This window comes from Phasianus colchicus, chromosome 20 (genome assembly GCF_987193195.1).
Source record: "Phasianus colchicus chromosome 20, bPhaCol1.hap1.1, whole genome shotgun sequence".
Lineage (NCBI taxonomy): Eukaryota > Metazoa > Chordata > Aves > Galliformes > Phasianidae > Phasianus > Phasianus colchicus.
The window spans coordinates 2,138,924-2,160,510 of NC_143455.1; the positions used below are offsets into that span (position 1 = coordinate 2,138,924).

General features: G+C 42.7%; 1 protein-coding gene across 3 annotated transcripts in view; it reads right to left on the reverse strand.

The window, feature by feature from the left end:
• The window catches only part of MYH10 (myosin heavy chain 10), a 93,520-nt gene that overhangs the window by 29,003 nt on the left and 42,930 nt on the right, over positions 1 to 21,587 (reverse strand). Inside the window, exons 6-14 of one of the 3 annotated variants that reach the window (XM_031599205.2) lie at positions 16,384 to 16,413; positions 12,681 to 12,773; positions 7,724 to 7,787; positions 6,047 to 6,145; positions 4,960 to 5,103; positions 4,568 to 4,663; positions 1,627 to 1,745; positions 1,061 to 1,213; positions 500 to 673 (exon numbers count right to left, since the gene is read on the reverse strand). In XM_031599205.2, coding sequence (XP_031455065.1) covers positions 500 to 673; positions 1,061 to 1,213; positions 1,627 to 1,745; positions 4,568 to 4,663; positions 4,960 to 5,103; positions 6,047 to 6,145; positions 7,724 to 7,787; positions 12,681 to 12,773; positions 16,384 to 16,413 — 972 coding nt within the window. Of the gene's footprint in view, positions 1 to 499; positions 674 to 1,060; positions 1,214 to 1,626; positions 1,746 to 4,567; positions 4,664 to 4,959; positions 5,104 to 6,046; positions 6,146 to 7,723; positions 7,788 to 12,680; positions 12,774 to 14,201; positions 14,353 to 16,383; positions 16,414 to 21,587 lie in introns of those variants that run through there. The other 2 variants (XM_031599204.2, XM_031599203.2) reach the window with 2 other exon arrangements.

Consider the following 21,587-nt stretch of genomic DNA (forward strand, 5'->3'; position numbering starts at 1 on the left):
AGAGAGAAAACCTTCTAGGAATGGTGATCTTTGTTACCCCTGCCCACTCCTGAAACCAGCTGTTTCTTGTGCTTTAAAGTCTTCAGCTTCCATATATTGGGCAACCAGAATAGAAAAATACTGTGGTAACATAACCTTTAAAATACTGCTGAACTATTTACAGAGCCTTAAGTCCTGAAAAGCCTTCTAACCAATTCACAGTAAAGCTTCTATAATGGTTTAGCATGAAAGTGACAGGACTGAAGTTTTTGTTAGTATAAGGGAAAGAGTATAAAAATAGTAGCTTAATACCACAGTGCTCTATGCTGACATCAGGGCAAAATCCTTTCAGCATAAATCCTTTTACTAATACATGGTATTTTAGTCTTTGGACCACATCATTCAAGTTAACTTGTTTTCTGCAACTGCTATTTTAAATATCTCTGCATAAATTTGCAGGCATTAAACAACAAACCCTCAGGTTGAACCTCTTTGTCTTAGAGTATTTTTACAAACTCACAGGTCTTTCGATTAAGTCAATGCAAGGCTGCAGATCCAGTCCAAAATCAATGAAATTCCACTCTATGCCCTCTCGTTGGTACTCCTCCTGCTCCAGGATAAACATCGTGTGATTGAACAACTGCTGAAGCTTCTCATTGGTGTAGTTGATGCAGAGCTGCTCAAAGGAGTTCAGCTGCAAAAAGAGCATTAGGAAGCAATGTTAATTCAGTGTCAATATTTATCATGTTTGGAAGTAAAAATGGAAATCAATTCATAAGGCAATTCCCCCAAACTGCAACATTCAAGTGTGTTGTAGAGACAAGTGGAAAAAGGATTACTCATATATGAAAGTAGCACGTCATAGGAAAAACAATTGTAGAACCATCACATACAGAAAATGGTTTAGACCAGAGCATGACTTCCTGGCACTATCATTCAGGTTATCAGAGCACTCAATGATACAAAACACAAAGCCCTCCTGCAGCCTTGGAACATCCATGCATTAAGAGGTTCTACAATTAAGCCTGAATGCACAGCAACATGGAGAGGAAAAGAAAGTCTGGTTAGAGTTGTAAAGTACCTCAAAGATCTCAAATCCAGCAATATCCAGAATCCCAATAAAAGATGCTCCCTGTCGTTTGGTCCTGTCCAAAGCTTTGTTAATGCGGTGAACGAGCCAGCGGAAGAGGCGTTCATAGGTGGCTTTTGCCAAAGCTTCCACTGCAAAGTCTGCCTGAAAATTCAAACAGGAAGATTTATTTACTCTGGAAAAGTCATCAGAAGAACACAGACATGGATGTTACCAAGGATAACTGAGTAACAAAAGAAGTTTAATGGAGTTAATACCACTGAGGAATGAAAACAAGCAGCAGGTTTCTGCAAAGTTACTGAGATGTCATTTTAAACTGTTGCATAAAAAGCTCTATGCATTTGATAAGAACAACTAAGTGAAAAAATGAAACCAGCAGAAGGCCAAGGAAAAGGAAGATTTTCCTCATACTCTCCTACAGACTTCTACCACGTAACAACATTTAATGAAAACTAAATTTAAATTTGGAGGCAGTACACTTTTAACCTTGACTTTCTTTATTAAAAGCTAATCAGGATGGGGTACTCTGTCACTTAATTTTCAATACCCAAACTTACTTGTTCTTTGGTCTGGGCTTTCTGAACATAGTCTCTGCCAACCTTGATGCGTGGTGTCAGAATGGCCCGGGTGAATTCCATAACATTCATTCCCAGTAGATGGCAGAGTTTCTGTGCGACTGGATAGAAAAGTAATAAATGTAAGCACTTAAGTCCTGCACAGCAGCCAGCAACATGGGTGAAGCAAGCTACTGAATAAAGGCATTCAATGAGCTGACTTAAAAACTGAACAGCTGTTCAAAGTAGTTGTCAGGGAGATGCACTTCTTTTGGGGACAGACCTACCCGACTGCAAAGCCCATGTCCGCAGGACTTAAAAAGCTGATACAAGTGGCTACAGAAGGACCCCACTGACTTCCCTTAAGGAAATGTGAAAAATGCTAGATCTCAAGAAATTGCAGCAGACCACTGCCTATAGACACATCTTCGTGTCTTTAGTGGAAACACTTTCACCTCCAGAAACAAAAACCAGAAACAGCATGATGTCACATGTCAGCTCCATCTTATTAAAGGTCACCTATAAACCTCTTCTTCAGTTTAGACAGGTGTCAGCACAAAGCTATGCATGTTTGTATTACAGTCTGTATCAAACACATTGTACAACGTATTACACGCTCGTGTTTTGAACTGAGGTTAATGCAAACAGCAGCTCACTTTTAGACAGCAAAAACTCCTGATGTCATGCTTGTTATTTGACATTATGCATTACTCACGCCATCAGTACATATTTTTGTCGCATCAATCCTTTTTCCAAATAACCTTTCCAACAGGTTAGGTGCTTATGATTCCAGATTTCTAAAAATGAAGTTGACACTGCAGATATTTTTAGGCCTGGGTAAGTGCTGCCCTTCAGCAGGGAGCCCTCCACACCCTGTCCAGAAAGTTATTTCAAACCCTCAGCTTTCTAATCCGTCAGCTCATTGATTTATTGTAGACATAAAAAGAGCTGTTTTTATAAATCCTCATTAAAAAGTTGATCTTGATACCAACACACAAAAGCTTCCTCTATATTTTTCTTTAAGTGGCATTCAAAACACTGCTTCTTTCAAAAGATTCTGCCTGCCCCTATGTGACAAATTAATACCGGCACAACTATGGTGAAATTCACGTGGCACCACAAACAGCACTGCCTTCACTTTAGCTGCGTGCGTGGACATTTGTCAGGTATGACATGCCCTGAGAGAAGCCATATTGGTGACAGCCAACACTGCTTCCTTAAGGGAAATCATGTCTGAGATCTGCTGGTGTTCCATAGTGGTGTTATGGCACTGGAAGATAAGGGGTATGGATCTACCTGGATTTGTGCAACGTTTGATGCTGTGCTGCACGACATCCCTGTCCCTAACGTGGAGAGGCGTGGAAATGATGCATAGTTCACTTGGTGGACAAGGAATAGGCAGGAGGGTTGAACTCAAAGCATTGCAGTCAACTGCTTGACATCCAGGTGGAAACCCACTGACAAGTAGATCAGCACTATTTATCACCTTTATCAATGACACTGACAATGACACTGGGTAAAATTTTCCACTTTTTTTTCCCTAAATGCAAGTTGCTTCACCACCCACACAATTGTCTTCCCAACCTTTTCAAGACACACCTAAACGTAGCACCATCAATTCTCTGCAGTGCACAAAGGAAGCCCATCAGTGAGATGTGACAATGCAGATGACAAGCAGGTAAAGATCAGATTCAGAAAGTGCCTTCAAAAAGACGTGGTAAAAATCACCAAGTAGACCAACACAGCACTTTTTAAATGCAAGACAAAAGCAAGATGCTTCAACTGTGAGTTGAGCTTCTCAGCATTTTGTCTTTTAAATTCAGAATTTTATATCCAGTGTTACAACTGCTCAACAGTATAAATATATCAAAATTCTTAAGTACAATATTGGATATAATGTCCAAAATTGATAGTAATAAGGCAAAAGTGAAGATGGTCAGGAAGTAAGAAACATTTATTTCTTTTGTATATTCCATTTTTTTTTAATGGAAAAAAAACCTCCATTGAGTTGCCTCAGCCCAAAAACCAATCCCACACCCAACCTTCTTTTTTTCCCTGAAAAACCCCAAATGCAAACTGCCAGCCAAATGTCGAGTCAATGATTACCAAGCTTTAATCCATACCTGCCTGCTGGAACACTTTGGGCAGAAGGCCACTGCTGGGAAATGACAAAAGTTTTGGACACCACAAGCAACATGCAGGCACAGCAAATTAGGGCAATTATGAAACAAGATGGACGAGAATTTGAGTTGTGTGTTTGCAGCAGGTCTTGTGAATTATTCTTCCTGCTCTGTGCATTGAAGGCAGCTCTCAAAGTTGACTTTCCATCACAGCTTTTAGAAGGCCAAAATTTAAGCACTAAGTTAAAAATCTGAAAACCATTTCAGCAGCTTAGTGGAGGAAGAATTCCTGAAAATGCTGATTGCGTTACATTGAAGGTACTAAATGAGAAATTCATTTTTAGTCACACTACCACACCACTTTAGAAACCAGATTTTCTCAAACAAAGCATTCTTATGTTCCACCATTTCACTATGGAAGTTGTGCTTGGCTCAAGGGTTCTTATCATTGGCAAGAAAACTGCTGTCAAGAACCAAAGAAAACAACTCGATTTAAGCACGCACTTTCTCCTAGTGCTTAAATCTTTGTAGATAGCAATAAACAAGACTAGAACTGAAATACTTACCCAAAGTTTAAAAGCAATGCAAACAACATAAATTCTGTTGATGGATACCTAAATTTGTCTGTATTACAAAAATGGAAGAGAATTTTACTAATTGCCTCTTGGCTACCACCATCACTATCATGGCCTCTTTTTGGCACAAAACTTCAACAAGGAAGCTCAGAAGACTGTTCTGTATTTTCAAGAGATATGTACTAACAAATGATAGGAAGAAAGCCCCAGTTCAAGTTAATGGAAGCCAAACAACTGCAATCCACTTACCAGTGTTCTCTGGCATAGAAGCTTGATCAGTATTTCTCTCCTTCTTAAAGGAAATATTTCCAAACTGTAGCACTGAAGACACCACTTTCAGCATTGCTGTGTTAACAAAGACATACAAACCAGTTTATTGAAAAGGGCTCAGCTTCACAATTTTTTCTTCTCTTACTTAAGACACTTTCCTTCCAAAGTTGAAGTACAAGTTCAAAAAGGAAATGAAGCTTGCACTACACTTTTTAGGCAAATGGTTTTCACTCAGCTGTAAGCTTATGTTCAGCAAATACTTGCTGCAGGCTGTCAAGATACTGAAGCAATGTTAAATTAGGTGACTCTAATGTAGTGAGTGTGTGCACAAGAAAAAAGTACACTTCAAAAATGCAAGAGGTTTAACTTACACAAGATCTCATCGTGTGAAAAGCCCATGATATGCATTGCTTCCATTGTCTCCTGAAAGTTATCCTTGTCTTGTTGCCCAGGAATGGGGATGTAGCCATTGGATAAAAATCTGTAATTGTTAAATCCTTCAAGCAGCAAGTCAGCTGTATTGGGGAGAAGGAGAAGAGAAGAACAAGCTAAATAACTGCTATTCACACCCACTTGCACTCTGCTTTCACTAGAGATATAACCCATGCTTTACAAAAAAACAAAGTTCCTCAGATATGACTGCAAGTCATCATACTATCTTAGTAATTCATTATTCTTAAAACTCTAAACATGAGTGTACTCTAAAAGCAGAAGCAGGAATCCCAGAATTTCTATCTGTAGCAGCCTACACTAGCTCTGTAATGCATTATGCCTGTAAAAAGAACATTACCTTACTCAGGTCTACCATAATGATGAATTCCCATTTAAAGTATCCTAAAACAAGCATCTCTATTGAAAAGGAACAGATACTGGCAGAAGTGGAGCTTAGTATTGATGATAACCACATCAAAAATGTCAAACGCAAATTTTTCTCATACAGAAGGAGTGGATCAATTCTCAGAAGTCTGTACTTTCATACAGCCTCATTTCTCACAGCCTAGCAGGAATTCCCGGGTACCAAAGAAAAAGATGACCAACGTAGTACTGCAAAGGGTGGAGAAAGCCTCGGGGTTTCGTTATATTTTTGCAAAATGGCTGCTGTTCTCCCCAGTTAGAAGGAGCTGCCTGGAATGGGTCTGGCCGTCACTGCCAGCAGGATTCATTATTAATCAGCGAGAAGTGCTGCAGTTTCACTCCAGTGAATCCTGGCCGGAGACCGAAGCCACCACCCTGCCCAAAGCGGACTTTGCCATGGAGCAGTCATCTGCTTGTTGCTTGACAGCATACTTGACAAAACACAGAAGTTATTTCAAAATAAAGCCACCTGGTCTTTTCCTTTCCTCTTCTTTCAAAATTCAGTTTCCAGACCAAACAATAGCTCAAGCACTATTGTGTTAACAAAAAAACAAACTCAGGATGCAGAAGAAACAGGATCAAACAGTGGGAATCTTCACTTACACTTGAGGTGCTCTCCTGCTCCAGCCAGCAGCTGGTAGAAGATATGAAATGTCCTCTCGTCTTTAGCTTGGCGAACAGCACGAGACTTCTCCAACAAGTCTGATCACAGCTAGTCAAGGAGCTTCTACATTTTTTGGTAAAAAAACATCCTGTGCAAACAGAACTCTTTCAAAGCAGGTTATGTAATTATATAAGGAGCAAAAGGGACTTTAATAGTAATGACAGGACTAAACCCAACACAAACTTTCAGTAACTCTCAATGAGAGGTTTCAAATTCAGATAGAAGCTCACATTTAATTGCAGCAAACTCATTTCTTGAATGGTGCTTGCATCTCCGTGCTGCATGCAGCTGACAACCACTGTAATGGATCAACTGGAGCCTAAGTGAGAGGGGAGCTGGTCAGCCTTCTTCAGTCATTCCTCTCTGAGGATGTCAGTGCTACTCTAAGGACAAAAACCCAGCAGCTGCTGAACTCTGAAGTACTTCAGCTGAAGTGCATTCAGCACTTCTATTAATTTCATAAGAGAGCATTTTCATAAGATATTCTCCATTGCCGTTAAACACTTCAAATTTGTGCAGCAGGTAACTTCTAACAAGCTGCCACAAGCTGCTATGTTAAAGCTTTCACATTTTGATGTTCCATACTGTAAAACAAACGTGGGATATCTCACTTGAAATATCTGACACAAAGGCAAGAAAAAAACTCCCTAAGACAAAGTCCTCCTGTCCTCAGCTCCAGGCAAAACGGTTACCTGCATTTTCATAAAAGCAGCAGCTGCCATCACTGCTGTGCTAAATATTGAACTGAGAAAGAAAATCACTCAGCATTAAACTGTATTTTCAATAACTAACTGTAGGTCTTTCCCAGCGTTACTGGGAAATCATATTTTGTGGCAATAGCAAACACACATTGCACTTCACATGAAGCAGTTAACTTGTAGGCACAGAATGAAAGCTGAGTTGTATCACTGTTTATGAATAACATTCACAGGGTATTGCTGACCAAAGCTTTTGATTTCATAATTTTATGACCATCCTGCTGCTATTTCCCCCAAAATAGTCTAAACAGGCTAAAGAAGTTTACATACACATCCTTAGCATAAACAAAACAACTTGAGAAAGGCTTTTAGTATAAGTGTTCTCACTTGTTTTTATGCAGTCATAAATAAAAACGGGCCTTAAAGCTAAAGCTGAACTAGGCTTCAGTACTAATTGCTAGGAGGTCTTGTGTTACTGGGCCCAGCCTGGTATCCAGAAGGCCTGGGACACCAGGAGGTGACCTGGTACAACGACACCTGCAGTGCCAGGCCTGTTGCTGAGCTCCTTCCTGGCAGACAGCTGCTGAGGGCAGGGAGCACTGGGCACAGTGCTTGTGAGCTGTTTCAATTAGCAGTGCATTCCTCCACAACTGTCACAGAGTGAGAATACTCGAAATAACTTATTTAAACTTTCACATACCCTGCTTTTAAGGCTGGCCAGAAAATCCAGCAGATTTCAGAGCATTAAACGCTGGGATATACGGTTTCTAGGCATAAGGAAGCATGCTGACTGTGATACTTGATCAGTTATTTTGAAACAAAGGAAGAGATGGACATGGTCGAATGACTGTAGAAATCGGGTAACCTTTCACTGCATTCCAATGCATTCTAATGCTGATATGACAGTAAGTAGGATACATGTCTCAATGTTGGCCCCAACAATATAACCAGTAACATCAAAGTTAATCCTAATGAACTTGCCCTGTAGAGAAAAGATATTTTTGTTAAGTACTTACTTTGGGATTATGACAACTATCTGAAAACAATGCCACTTGCACACTGGATAACAGGCACTTCACACAAGGCAAAATGAAATCTTTTCCATTCAGTGCACTCATCACTTGAAACATGTTACTGTGCACACAAACACTTTCTGAATGCTAAAGCACTAAGATTTTAGTACAAGGCAGACTTATGAAAGACTTTTTTAAGAGAGAAGCTCGGGTTCTCCCATTGACAAAACTCCTTAAGGGACAAAATCTCAGCACTGCTATCCTAAATGTACCCATCCCCACAGAACAGCAGCATCTTCAGGTACCCACGCAGGCTTTATCTGCCCACCTCAACCATCACAACTCCTCTTTTTCCACAACTAGAGTGCTTGCTATCTCCCTCCATGCTCTCTCTTCCCTAGCAGCTGTAAAGAAAGAACAGACTCCTTTCTTCAGTGTACTTCTCCTTTTCTCCACAAAGGGACAGACCATCTGGTGTACTGATGGACAGTTGGTTGAATATGAGCCAGCAGTGTGCCCAGGTGGCCAAGAAGGCCAATGGCATCCTGGTTTGGATGAGGAATGGAGTGGTGAGCAGGACTGGGGAAGTCATCCTGCCCCTGTGCTCAGCACTGGTGAGGCCTCACCTCGAGTTCTGCATTCAGTTTTGGGCACCTCAGCACAGAAAGGACATGGAGTGCTGGAGCAGGTCCAAAGCAGGGCAACAAGGCTGGGGAAGGGCTTGGAGAACATGGCCTGTGAGGAGAGACTGAGGGAACTGGGGCTGTTCAGTCTGGGGAAAAGGAGGCTGAGGGGAGACCTTATTGCTCTCTTCCAGTACCTGAAAGGTGCTTCCAGCAGAGCAGGGCTGGTCTGTTCCCACTGGTGACAGGATGAGAGGAAGTGGCCTCAAGTTGAGCCAGGGAAGTTTAGGTTGGATATCAGGACAAACTTCTTCATAGAAAGGGTTGTTAAGCACTGGAATGGGCTGCACAGGGAGGTGGTTGAGTCACCATCCCTGGATGTGTTTAAGAACCATTTGAATGTGGTGCTCAGGGACGTGGTGGGTTGTTAGCTACAGTTATATGGTTAGGTCATAGTTGGACTTGATGATGTGTAAGGTTTTCTAAGCTGAGTGATTCTATCATAGGTACGATCACACAGCACGTGCAGGTTGACCAGGGGATCAGGCCCAGCCAACGGGGGTTGATGAAGGGCAGGTCCTGTCTGACCAACCTCATCTCCTTCTGTGACCAGGTGATCCGCCTGGCTGTGACCTTATTGCTCCCTTACACCTCCATGACAGGAGGTTGTGGTGCAGCAGGAGCCCTCTTCTCTCAGGTAAGAATGATGGGATGAGAGGAAATGGCTTCAGTTTGTGCCAGGGGAGGTTCAGGCTGGATATTGGTAAACATTTTTTTCTGGAAGAGTGGTCAGGCTTTGGCACAGGCTGCCCAGGGAGGCAGTGCAGTCACCATCCCTGGCTGTGCTCAGGAGCCATACAGGCATGGCACTGAGGGACATGGCACTGAGGGACATGGCACTGAGGGACATGGCACTGAGGGACATGGCACTGAGGGACATGGCACTGAGGGACATGGCTTACTGGGAGTGACGGTGATGGGCTTACACTTGGATGTGATGATCTTAGAAATCTTTCTTCACCCTTAATGATTCTGTGATACAGATCACACTTCCCACACACACACTGGACCTTGGGAAGGTGGCTGTGAGCAACAGCATTACACCAGGTATCAGAGTTCAACCAAATTAAAACAGTTCAAAGCCACATCAGTAGCCCAGGCTGGTCTGTCACTCAGCCACAAATGTTCCCTACTGCCTCTGGCTTGGAGATGGACCACTTCTAAAGTACTGCTGCCATACTTATAAGTTTCTAAAGCATGAACTTTAAGTATTGCCTTGGTTGCAAACATGTGAAGAAACCAGTGGGAATACTCAGCAACCACAGCAAGATCTCTGTTTTCATCACATCCAATGTCTGTAGCCTTATCTACATAGGAACAGGCTCTGGAGCACAGGGAGCATCATGGCAATTTACTAACAGCCACCTAAGTGCATCTTTGGATGATAGCTGCAAAGAGTCACCTATTAATCTCTTGTGAAAAGAGACAGATTTCTGAAAGTTTGCTGATATGCAGCATCCAAGTCTTCACAAACCTCAGGTCTGGCAGGTTATTGTTATTGGTATGTTAAAGAATTCATGTCTGGCAGATCTGTTTAGCTCAGGGAACATACCCCTGATTTCCACATTAAAAATTCTACTCTACAAGCTTGGAGAATAGATGTATTCTAGTGATGGCCTGCTGTAGTTGATGTCCTTGGAATGTATTGCCACGCTGCACTATTACAATACCTGCACACATTACCAAAGTCATTCAAATAATTACAACTTACCAGAACACCCTCAGCTTCTCAACTTTTCTGATTAAGCCCACTCATGTCAGAGACTTGCACACAAGGCTGAGCATGCTTCTCACCCAGCCACATCAGGGATCGAAAGAGACAAAAAACCAGCTGAAGCCTTACTTTCTACAGCCTGTAGTGCAGAGTTCTGAAAGCTCTCTTAAAACTGCTGGAATACTATGAATTAGCTTCAGTGCTCGCCCCTACTGCTTAACCAGCAGTGTGGTTGGGAAGTCAGTGCTGCTGGAAAGAAAGGGGCATGTTTTCAAGCATCCTGTCATGGAGCAGCACTAGAATTCAGGTTTCTGAGAATACTCTAGGCTTAACTTCAAGTAAAGCACTTAATTTTTTGTGCAGTAATAAGTCCAGAAGGCTACGTTTGTAACTGTTACAATGGGGGAACTGGCATTTTGCTGAAATACAGCCCGTTGGCTAGATGGAGTGTGTGTCAGCACCGTGTGTCAGCAGTGCCGGCTGACAGCTTCACACACAAATCAATGACACAAATCCTTCTCAGAAGGACACGGCTTGAATTTGCCATGTTTCATGTGAAAGCAAACATGAAGCACTACATCATGTCTAGTCAGTAGCTTTTTCTGGCATAATTAGCAACTGCTTTGCTCCGTTTCATGCTTAGAGGTTATTTAACTTCTGATGCCAGTCCCCTTTCTATGAATGAAACTAAGTGGGAGGCAGTGCAGGCAGACAGCACAGAGGAGGAGACCCACACGCTCTCAGCCTTGACATTCATCTCCATTGAAATCTGTACTAGATGGGCCACTTATTAGCTTATCTCCCATGAAGTGAGATGTTAACATGCCCTGTAGCTCAGGCAAATCTTGCTGTGAAATCTTTAACTCATCAGCAGGATGACCACCACGACTGTCTCTAACAAACAAATTCTGTTTACACCGTCGTTATAGCACTGAAGTACACAGCTTCTTGAAAACCACATAAGAGGGAAAGCAGTGCTGGAATATGAACCCAACGAAGACCACTTTCCCATCCAATGCAACCTCCAGAAGTTATTTCCTGAAATATAGAAGAACACTGCATTTTGTCAAGGAGAGGGAAAAAGAAAATGCCTTGACACGAGCCTCATTTCAGTATTATCTGGATCATCAGGAACAGCCTGACTGAGACCATCAGGCCCATGTGTGCTGAACAACAGCAGTTCCCACTTTGTGGGAGGACACATTTTTCAAGTCGGATTTTGAAATGCCTGTTGCTAAAGATTTGATGAGTGGTTGTTTTTTTTTTTTTTTCTTTTTTTAACATAAAGACGACACCATCTGGAGTGCATTAAACTTGTTCCTTTATAAAAAGAGAGCTGGAGCCATCTGAGCGATTATGTTCACGATGGCAGTGCAGACTTCAACATAATACAGAGCAGATGCTAACATCTTCATGAAAAAAAAGTATCTTTGTTAAGTTAGTGCAGTGTTTGATGGATTCAAGCAACAGAACAAAGAATTACTGGGCAGTGAAACCTGTTGATATTATAAATCCTATCAAACATATATGAGCGTCAGCCAGTACTGCAAACAACGTGGCTATAAAGTTATCAAAAAGTTAAATTTCTGTAGTACTCTGCTCTGCCTTCTTGACTGCTAACACGAAAGGATTCAGTCATGCAACTCTCCAGAGCCCTTATCGCTTGAGCTGATTTTATACAAATAAATCCAGGCAGCCGCTGAAAGATCAAGGCAGCCAAAAATCTTTCATTTGTTCTGTAAATTTTAGTTCAGTTCTTGCGAGAGAAAAGATTTAATGCCTCCCACACAGTTTTAACGTTGCACTATAAATGACTTTTCCCCTGAAAACAGGAGACAGCTTTTTCACCCCAAATTCCACCAATGGCTTCAAAGGAACACATGAAAAGAAGTCACCCACCAGTGAAGCAGAAGGCACCAACCCACCCAAACTCACCCAGCTACAACAGTGCTCTGCTCTCAAATGTAAGCCATGCTATCTTCCTGGCTTCCCTTCAGTAAAGCAGTCAAAAGGGCATTGAAATTTAGAACAGTTTTTATATGTAAGCTTGGTGCCTTATTTTTCCTTAAGCTGAGGATATTCTCCCTAAACCAATCAACAGCTACTGTTAGGAAGGCAACATGCTCAGCCAAATCCCAGAGGTGTTTTATCATCATTCAGCAGTGATGTGTGCATGCAAGTCATAGTTCAGCTCCATGGCACAGATGTATTTGTTACACTACGAGTACCACTGGCAGTTCAAGGACAGTGGACACTACAAACTGGGTAAAATTAAACCAAGTTTTGGCAAAAGCCAATGAAGATGCATCCTCAGTGACTCCAGCACAATTCAGAAGGCATGATAACAGAACCTGAGGTCACCGAGGAAAGAAACTCTCCTGGTACCAGCTGAACTTCTAAAGAGGAATTTCTGCACAAGCAGCCATGTGGATTTACAGACTCCAACAGAAAAGGGAAGAACTCACAAAGCGGGAGGAGTTGTCGTTCTTCACCGTCTTCGCGTTCCCGAAGGATTCCAGAATGGGATTTGCCTGAAGAAGCTGACGCTCCAGCTCCCCCTAAAAGCCACACAAACAGAACAGCACATGGACATGAACACAGTGCACGTGGTGAAAGCTTCCTACATCCTGCTTCTTCCTCACAGTCTCTTTACCCAGGTGGTGGCAGTGGTACCATCTTCAGGAGGAGGTTATCAGCCCTCCCCTCACTGCAGTCTCTTCCATCCAGTGAAGAACGTGCTCTGTGCTCGTTTAACACACACACAGGGGGGACTGAATAGGACTCAATGGATGTTGCAAATCATTGAAGATGGAAAACAAAAATTCACATCTAGGGCTGATGAAATTAGGCACAGACTTGAAATGCCTGAGAGGAAAAAAACTAATTAAAGATTTTTCATTCTTTAGTTATTCGACAGCATGTTCATTTTCCACACTGAATTTGAAGTCGGTGAAGTGCTCATTTCCCATCAGTCACACATTCATGTCACTGTAACATCTCTGACCTGAATGCACCTAAAAGTGTGTCACAGCGGCACAGTGGGAACTGAGTAACACCAAGTGCAAAGATCATTTTCAAACTGCCCAATTCAGCCAAAATTGCAAGGAATCTTTAATGCATATTTTTTAAGTGCTTCCTTCAGCTCAAGCCAATGGATGTAGAAATCAAAGCACTTATCTTAAGGAAATTGCACAAGAGCTTTTACAATTGCTGCCCACGAGGAGCTCTGCTAACAAAAGAAGTCTGTGCTGCTTCCACAAGCCCAAGAGGCACGGATGCACAGAGGAAAGTATGACATTGTTTTCCTGCTCTAAAAGATAGTTTAAAAAATTACAAGTGAAGCTGTATCTCTCTGGAATGTAGTTTCAAAAACTGAAGTTTGTGTTCATAAACCTGCTTTTTCCAATTGTTTATAGCATAGATGAATACATGCCCCACACTGAGCATTTTGGAATGGAAACTTCAGCCCCTTTAGACCTCCACAAGGCAGATTGTCACACAGGAATTTTACAAGTTAACACCTGAGACTTTCATTTTTAATACTCAATTATATTTCAAGTCCTTCTGGAAACAAATGGCTGTTTGCCTTCTAACAGGACCTCATGTTATCTGCTCAGAACTTGGTTACATCCAAACATTCCTTTGGGGCTACATATTCTATGAACTCCAAAGGAACTGAGAAAAACTAAATGCATGCATCCCAGCCCTGACCACACTTGGGCCACAGTGCCAATGAACCACAGCTGGGGCTGACAACATCACAGCCCTTAGGAGTACTTTTAAATCAATAAAATGTGCAGTTTGAAGGAAATAAGATCACTGTTATAGCTGCTGTATGGACATAAGCAGTTCATAGTCTTAAGAGATTCCTACACAGAGGTGTCAGACAGGAAAAAGCATTTGCTGACACCATTCCTCCCATCCCCTCTCCCAACCACACTGCAGCTCCTGTTCAGACACCAAATAAAAATGAAAAGCTTGCTTACCATGCTGCACACAGCTTGAAACAAACCACACTACGTATATTAAACGCAGCAAGCATGTCACAGCTTACATTTCAAATTCTATCTATTCTGGAAAAGAAAGCACACTGACTTCAAAATTGGGCTTTTCTACAGAGCATTGCTGTGCTGCCTGAAAGCTCTGCACTCCAGAATGCTTTGACCATGCTTTTAAGTGCTTGTGTGCACCACAGCACTGATTCAGCCTTGTGCACAGGAACCCCTGCAACACATGATATCATCCTACTGGCATTCTCCAGCAGAATGCAGTAAGTTTTGTAGTGCATTTTTATGATTATCGCAGGGGGTTTGAAGGAAGCACTCAGCAGTGCCATCAGAGAGGTGAGAAGCAGTGACTGCAGCCCGGCCAGCTCTGCTGCTGTCCTTCACACGTGGACTTTCCACGGCCATTGCTATGTGCAAACCTCGCACAGTGCAGAATAGCTGCTGAAAAGAACGGTGGTAGAACATTTTAAACTGGATTTAGTGGTTTTCATTTTGTAGATAGATTGCTTTAGAGTTAAAAACCTTTCTGAGGAAGCACTCAGTGCTTTGGAAAGAGTTTAAGTTTGGTCTACAGGCATATCTCCAGCATAGGCATCTAACCAGAACTTGGAAAAAGCAGTATTGAAATTGTGGAAAAAGTGAAGTCATGCAATACATCATGCAGGACAACGTTAAGATAAGGACGGATTGTTGTCTCAGTTTCAGAAACACCAGCATCCCAGTGGCTCGGGTTGTTGTGAAGACTGGGGAGCAGGGAGCTACATGCTACTCACATACAACAGGGGTCCACTCTGTAGTTCAAAATGACATCGAAACAGAGATGTTAATGATTATGGTTTATGCAATATCAACACTTCTGGATTAGCATGTTTCCACCGATACATTTCAAATGTCTGCCAACAAATAATTCAGTTCAACTGCACGCTGAGTCTAAGCTAAAGGAGAGTTAACTCAATGCTTTATTTCTGGAAGAAGGAAATTCTTCAGTAAAAAGAAAAAGCCCACAACTTTGATTTGTCTGAGGTTTAGATGAAGGAAGGATCAGGTTAAATATGAAGAATGTCTGTAACTTCTGAAAATGAGACCACGGGGCTCCGACACATGATTGGGTTACAGAGGTTTGAGGAGTTACCACACACTGGCAAAGGCACCACCGCTGTCCGTGTGGCTTCCTGCTGCCTCCAATAAACCAAAGCTCCCTCCCCCCTTCCCCACAGGGAGTTAAGATGCACTACGGTCAGCTTTCAGAAAACAGGGGGAGAATGCAACCAGCTAACTTAACTCATGGCAGTTTCCTGAGTTACCAGGCCTCGTCTGTATCACACAGAGCCACTGCAAAGCATTCTCCTTGTTTAAAAAGCTCATGCCCGTGACAAAGAGGCATCACTTACCACCTCAGGTTAGAGACCGGAGCATGCATCTTGCATGATATGTGGGAACAAGCTCTTCTTCCCACAGTCTTACCCTCAGCTTCCATCTTATTCTCCTCTTGATGCTCAGAAGCAATGCTGCACAGCATGGGCAAGGTTGAGTTGGAGTGGGGTGGCTGCTGGCCAGGACAGGGCAGGGCAGCATGAGCCTGCAGCTCCAACCAGCCCGAGATGACAGCAGCTGGGACTCACAGCACTAACTCAGTTGGGCAAGTACCATGGTACTCACACCACCTAGTTTGGTGAGCCATGGGGATGCTCCACTTCTGGAGTCAAACAGATACACCAAGCCCTACACACCTGAGAACTGAAGTTTTGACCAGGTTACCTGAGCAGCTATAAAAACATTCAGGGAAAATCATACGTTAACCAGAAGTATTTTGCCACCTCCAATGACCCCCATCCTTTATTTAGCATGAAGAACTGCTGTTCTCCCTAATGGCACACTGACTCAGTATGCAGCACCCTGGAGAAACTCAGCTCAAGAGGAGGTTACTCAGGTGCTCCAGGACAGGGACACCCACAGTGTGAGGAGCAGTGCTCTGCAATGCTAAGGAGCCTGTAAGCTCTTCACCAGCCCATGCTCTCAACAAAGCCACTTAAATAGTTACTGAAATTACTATTAGCTGTATAGAACATGGGGGAAAGCTTGTGCAGATAAATGGAAATTGACAGAAAATAGAGATGAAGGTCACCTACGTAACTTTAAAAGCATAAAGAAAAACACTTGCCTGATGTTTCACGGGTTTAGGTGATTCGGGCTGTTCGTTGCAAACAAACAAACGCACATGTTAGCAAGCAAGCATTCCAGCTGCAAGTCACATCCCACATTATTCACGTCAGCAGGTTTAGTTTAACCATATACTACTCACTTCAAACTATTTGATTTTAGAAAGGGAGTTATTCACTTGCTATTGCATGCACAAAATGCTAAAACCTGTTCTTATGTAAAGAACTAATTTCAAATGCAATACAAGATGACAGAAGGACCTTGAGCAGCAACAGAAAAGGGCAAGGACATGATTTGTTTTGCTCTGTTTTCCACAGTTCCGCCAAATAAACACCCATAATACTAATTAACTATTTCTCCACAGTCCCAGTCCCTGCAAGGTGGTTTTGTATGAATGAAAGGATCATTATTCCTTAAAGAATAAGGCAGGTTATGGCAGAACCTATGAGGAAAGCAATCCTTAAGATGTGTGAAGTTTTGTTAAATATTTGATGTGCAGCCCAGAAACAGATGCAGACCCTCCAACCAACACCAGGTTTGTTTCTTTCACTCAAGAGCAAGCATCAAAAGCAGCAAAATCTTAAGAAACTGAAATACCTACAAGTTTTACCAGGAAAGAGGCTATGAATGGAAAATAAACCCCCTCAGTTCAACTCTGCACAGTTCCTGCAGAAGCACACGTTTTCAGTTTTGTTATTATATTCATGACTCCATCTTTCCAAACTTAAGCTTCACGGCACAGAGCCTGAGGGGGAGAAATACTGTACAACACACATCTCCACACCAAGTCAGATACTTGGTATCCACTGTTTGCCTGTTATTTTGAAGCTCTAGAACTGCCTCAGTGCAAGAAAACAGATTTGGATAGAGTTCCTCAAAGCAGCTGCCAGAACCTCACCTCATTCAGATAAGCGGTGTGAATTCAGCAAAGCTCAATCATATCTGCTTGGAAAACAACTCTGGCATCTGAAAATAAGGTTCAGTGTTGCAGTCTAAGACCAGCAGTCCTCAAACAGTGGGAAAGGACAGGCACAACACAGAGGCATTCTGCTTACTGCACTGCTCTCTCCAGGTCTCACTCCCTCACTAGGAACAGGGCTGAGCACCATCAGACAGACATTTAATTTCTCCCATTCAATTAGGGCAGTTATAGCACATCTGGGAAATCCTCATCACGGGGAGCCTCCATCTGAGCCAGCCAACCCAAGGTCCTGTACTCCAAAACCAATTACATCTCTTCTGAAGTTAATGAAACAAATTAAACAACTTCGCATTTCACTTTCAAAGGCCAATGCAGGTAACTAAGTAATCATAGCTATTTCTGAGGCTTACAGCAGTATCAGCACGAGAGCTGGATTTTAGTGAAAATAGAGGTCTTGTATTGATTACAGGGTGAAGAAAGAAAACAGGCATTCTTTTCATCCTGGCGCTATCCAGCTCTGGTTCAGATGAGTAGAAATGGAGTCAGTAGTGATGGATGTTAAGTAGTGATTAATAGAACTCGGCTACTTATTTTCAGTCTTGGTGTTACATTATCTGCTGATTACAAATACCTGACCACAAATAGGGTCCAGATCTGCCCATAGGCAGCATTCCCCAGCCCCACACAGCCTGCAGTATGTGCAAGTTAGCAGTGATCCCTGGGCAGTAAGCAGCACTTTTTTCATTCCTTTGGAAAGCTGGGTATGCAATCTACTTTATTTCTACATTTTGCAGAAACTAAACCCATGGTGTCTGTAAATCAAAGCAGAATGCAGCAGTTAGAATTAGGGCTCACTACACAATCATAGTAAAGCAGCTCTGTAACACATACATTAACACATTCCATTCTTTTTTCTTATTCCTACCCCCAGTACACTGGTGAGTGATGAGTCACAAATCCAAACAGAACTCTCCTTTTTGTCCATGTCTTCTTTCTCAATCTTTCAAAACCCTCTCTCACTAGTTTCCCACCCTACTCTAAACTGTTGCCCAACGTTGTTTTCTTCTTCTCATTTCAAATATGTCATCTCCACATCTCCTGACCATCCAGAAAAATAACTGAGAGCAAAGGAGGTGCCTGGCCCAGAGGCAGCTGAGCACAGCAGGAGATAACAGAATGGGTCACCTCCAGGCTGAGACAGCTGAGTTAAAGCACTGTGACTCTTTGCAAGGCTGCTCCTCACATGGCACAGTTAGCAACTGAATAAACCATGAATCAGATTTACTTGCAAAGTTCTTAACATCCCCCTCTCCCACAGTCTTTCGAGGTCAAATCTGTTGAACGTGAAGCTGTAAGCTTTCAGTTGTCAACAAACACTTTCCAGCCTCCTCCCTTGCTGCACACCAACCCAGCAGCCCACGTGCCCTGTGAAGCCAACCAAGCTCACTTGGAATGATCCAGGCTCATTGCCACCCCACCTTCAGCCCACATTTTTAGTGCTCCCTCCCTCATGTGTCTCTAGAAAGCCTACTCCATTCCTAGATAAGAGACTCGATATCATCTAGCTCAGCCACGTTCCAGTTAATGCTGCTTCTCTTCCATGGTGGACCTCACCCAACCCACTGCAGGGGCAGAGGAGAGCCTTACTGGGAAGCAAAAGCATCACAGCCAAGTTCTGAGCACCGAACACGGCCATGCTGTGCTCCAGGTGACAGGCACAGCTCTACGTGCTGCTTCTCATGTGTGCTCCTGAGGAATGTACCTGGTGATGTAGAAATCGAAGCGTTACTCCAGTGAGACCTGAGGTGCCCAATTGGAAGCTGAGTTTTTGTAACATCTTTACAAGTCTATCTGCCAGGCTGAAGGTAACCCTAGAACAGCTCTGGGAAAATAACTACTCCTTCATCAGCGTGCAAAGTGCTTCATAAAAAAAACCATGCAGAACTCAGATATCTCACTAATAAGCGTGTCAGTAATTTGTGAGGATGGATGAAAATAAATCCCTGCCTCACAGTCTATTTAACAAGGCTATTAACATCTCCTCTGTGAGAACACAAGTGTTGTACAGAACACTACTGCAGATCACTAATGTACTTCTGCAGTTTTCAATGAACATGTCAACAGGAACAAATTGGGGCTGTGGATATAACTCCAGTTCTGACACTTCTAAACTTTTGGGTGTTAGTTGTGTAGGTTGGCTGTTGTCTGCAGTAAGTAAAAATGAGTTGTTACAGAAAGGGAAATTCATTTTTGAAACTGTTTTGGTTACACAGTCTGTGTGTTTCAGAAATACTTAATTTGGTGCTTAATAAGACACAACAGTGAATGAAGTGCACAACTTTCATTCGGGACCTATTCCTTTTTGGGGAGGTAAAACTATGTTTTGTAAGAAATAAAAGCTTCCCCAGTCTCCATCATGCCAATGATGATTCACAAAGCAGCCAATCACAACAGCCACCTTCAGAACTCTGGGGATGAACATCACCAATCCAAACGATCTCATGGGGAGGAGCAAATTAAACTCATGGTTGAACTATGGTTTAAGCTGAATTTGCCAACACTGCCTTAAAGAAAGTAACTCACCCTTCCCTTCACTGACACATCACACCCCAGCTTACCCCTTTCCCTGAATCCCCTCAATTCATACAAATATTCATCTCTGCTAAAGCCAGGCTGACATTAAGAGCACAGCCTGAGCCTGCATCAGTTTCCAAGCCAGTGAGTGGCCACAGGAATTGTTATGCTGACAAAGGGGTGCTTCTTTTAGCAACTATACTGGCACAAAGTAGAAGCATAGAACAAATGAGGCCAATATCCAATCTCTTTTATACAATCAGAAATGAGGCTCCAAGTGGTCAGGCACTGGAATGGGCTCCCATAGAGGTTGTGTAATCCCCATCCCTTGAGCTTTTCAAAACAGCTCAGCAGAGTCTTGAGCAACCTCATCTAACTTACAAGTGTGACCCACTCAAAAGAGCAGCTGGCAAGAGGCTTGCAGAAGTCTCTTTTGAACAGAGGCATCCTAAGCTATCACAGCATATTTAAGAATAGCTGTTACAAATCCAGGCTGCATAATTCACTTACCCCCAGAAAGTTGTGGGCAATTTTACTTATGCAGAAATAGTAAAAGGTGCAGGTTCTGCTCAAGGTTATTCAGTGGAAAGCCAATAATACCCATAAGCTAGAACCCATGTAGAAAACCACATCTTATGGAAAACATCCTAAATAGCCTTCTGCAAACCCACACACACCCCTAATAAGTAATGTATGAACACCTGTCCAGTACTGTTGATGATCCATTGTAAAGACTTCCCTTTAAGGCCTGTGACAGATGAGACAACCTGCAGTCCATTCAAACTGCTCTGAGAAAACCTAACATTGATTTGCTCTGTGCAATAAACCAGCAACCATTTGAATAAGCAGTAACACACAGGGCCATGTCATTTGCTTTCAAGAAGAGGGAAGATTCAAGTTTCCCCCTACTTTCAACTAGATTTCTCCAAATCCATCTCCAAAGTATTCTTTCTACCTCTCTCCCTTCAAATCTTGGCTTTCCTTTCTTCATAAATTCATCCCAACTCAGTATCTGTTTCTCCAGAAATTCAAGCCCTGACACAGGAAGACTGACAGCTCCGAGCATCCTAGTGCATAGTGTTGTGCACTAGGGAAGTAGCAGGAGGTGCTACTAAGCTGGAAAATGCACCCTGAAAGCTTTCAACCACCACAGATGCCTGTGGTACTCCTGGAGAAAGGCATGCACACACCAGTACAGATGAGAGCTACCTACTTTCCTTACAGTAAAGTTAAATAAATACTTCACTGCAAAGTGCTCCAAGTGCTCATAGTAATAGATATTTAAGCCCATTCACGTATAACTAGCAATAGGATTGACAGGGAACAGCTTCACACGGCAACAGAGGTGGTTCAGACTGGATATTAGGAAAAATATCTTCTCTGAAGGAATGGCCAGGTGCTGGAATGGGCTGCCCAAGGAGGTGGTGGAGTCACCATCCGTGGAGGTGTTGAAGAAACATTTAGGTGTTGCACTGAGGGATGTGGGTTAGTGGGAAATATTGGTGGTGGGTGGATGGTTGGACTGGATGGTCTTGGAGGACTTTCCCAACATTGGTGATTCTATGATACTATGAAAGCCAGTTCACACATACTAGTACTAAAAACTGCATCTGGTAGGAAACAAGTCCACTCTAGGAACCATTCATGCTAATGAAATATCTTTAGAAAACTGAGATTTACTGCATCAGAAAGTTTTGATACTATTTCTA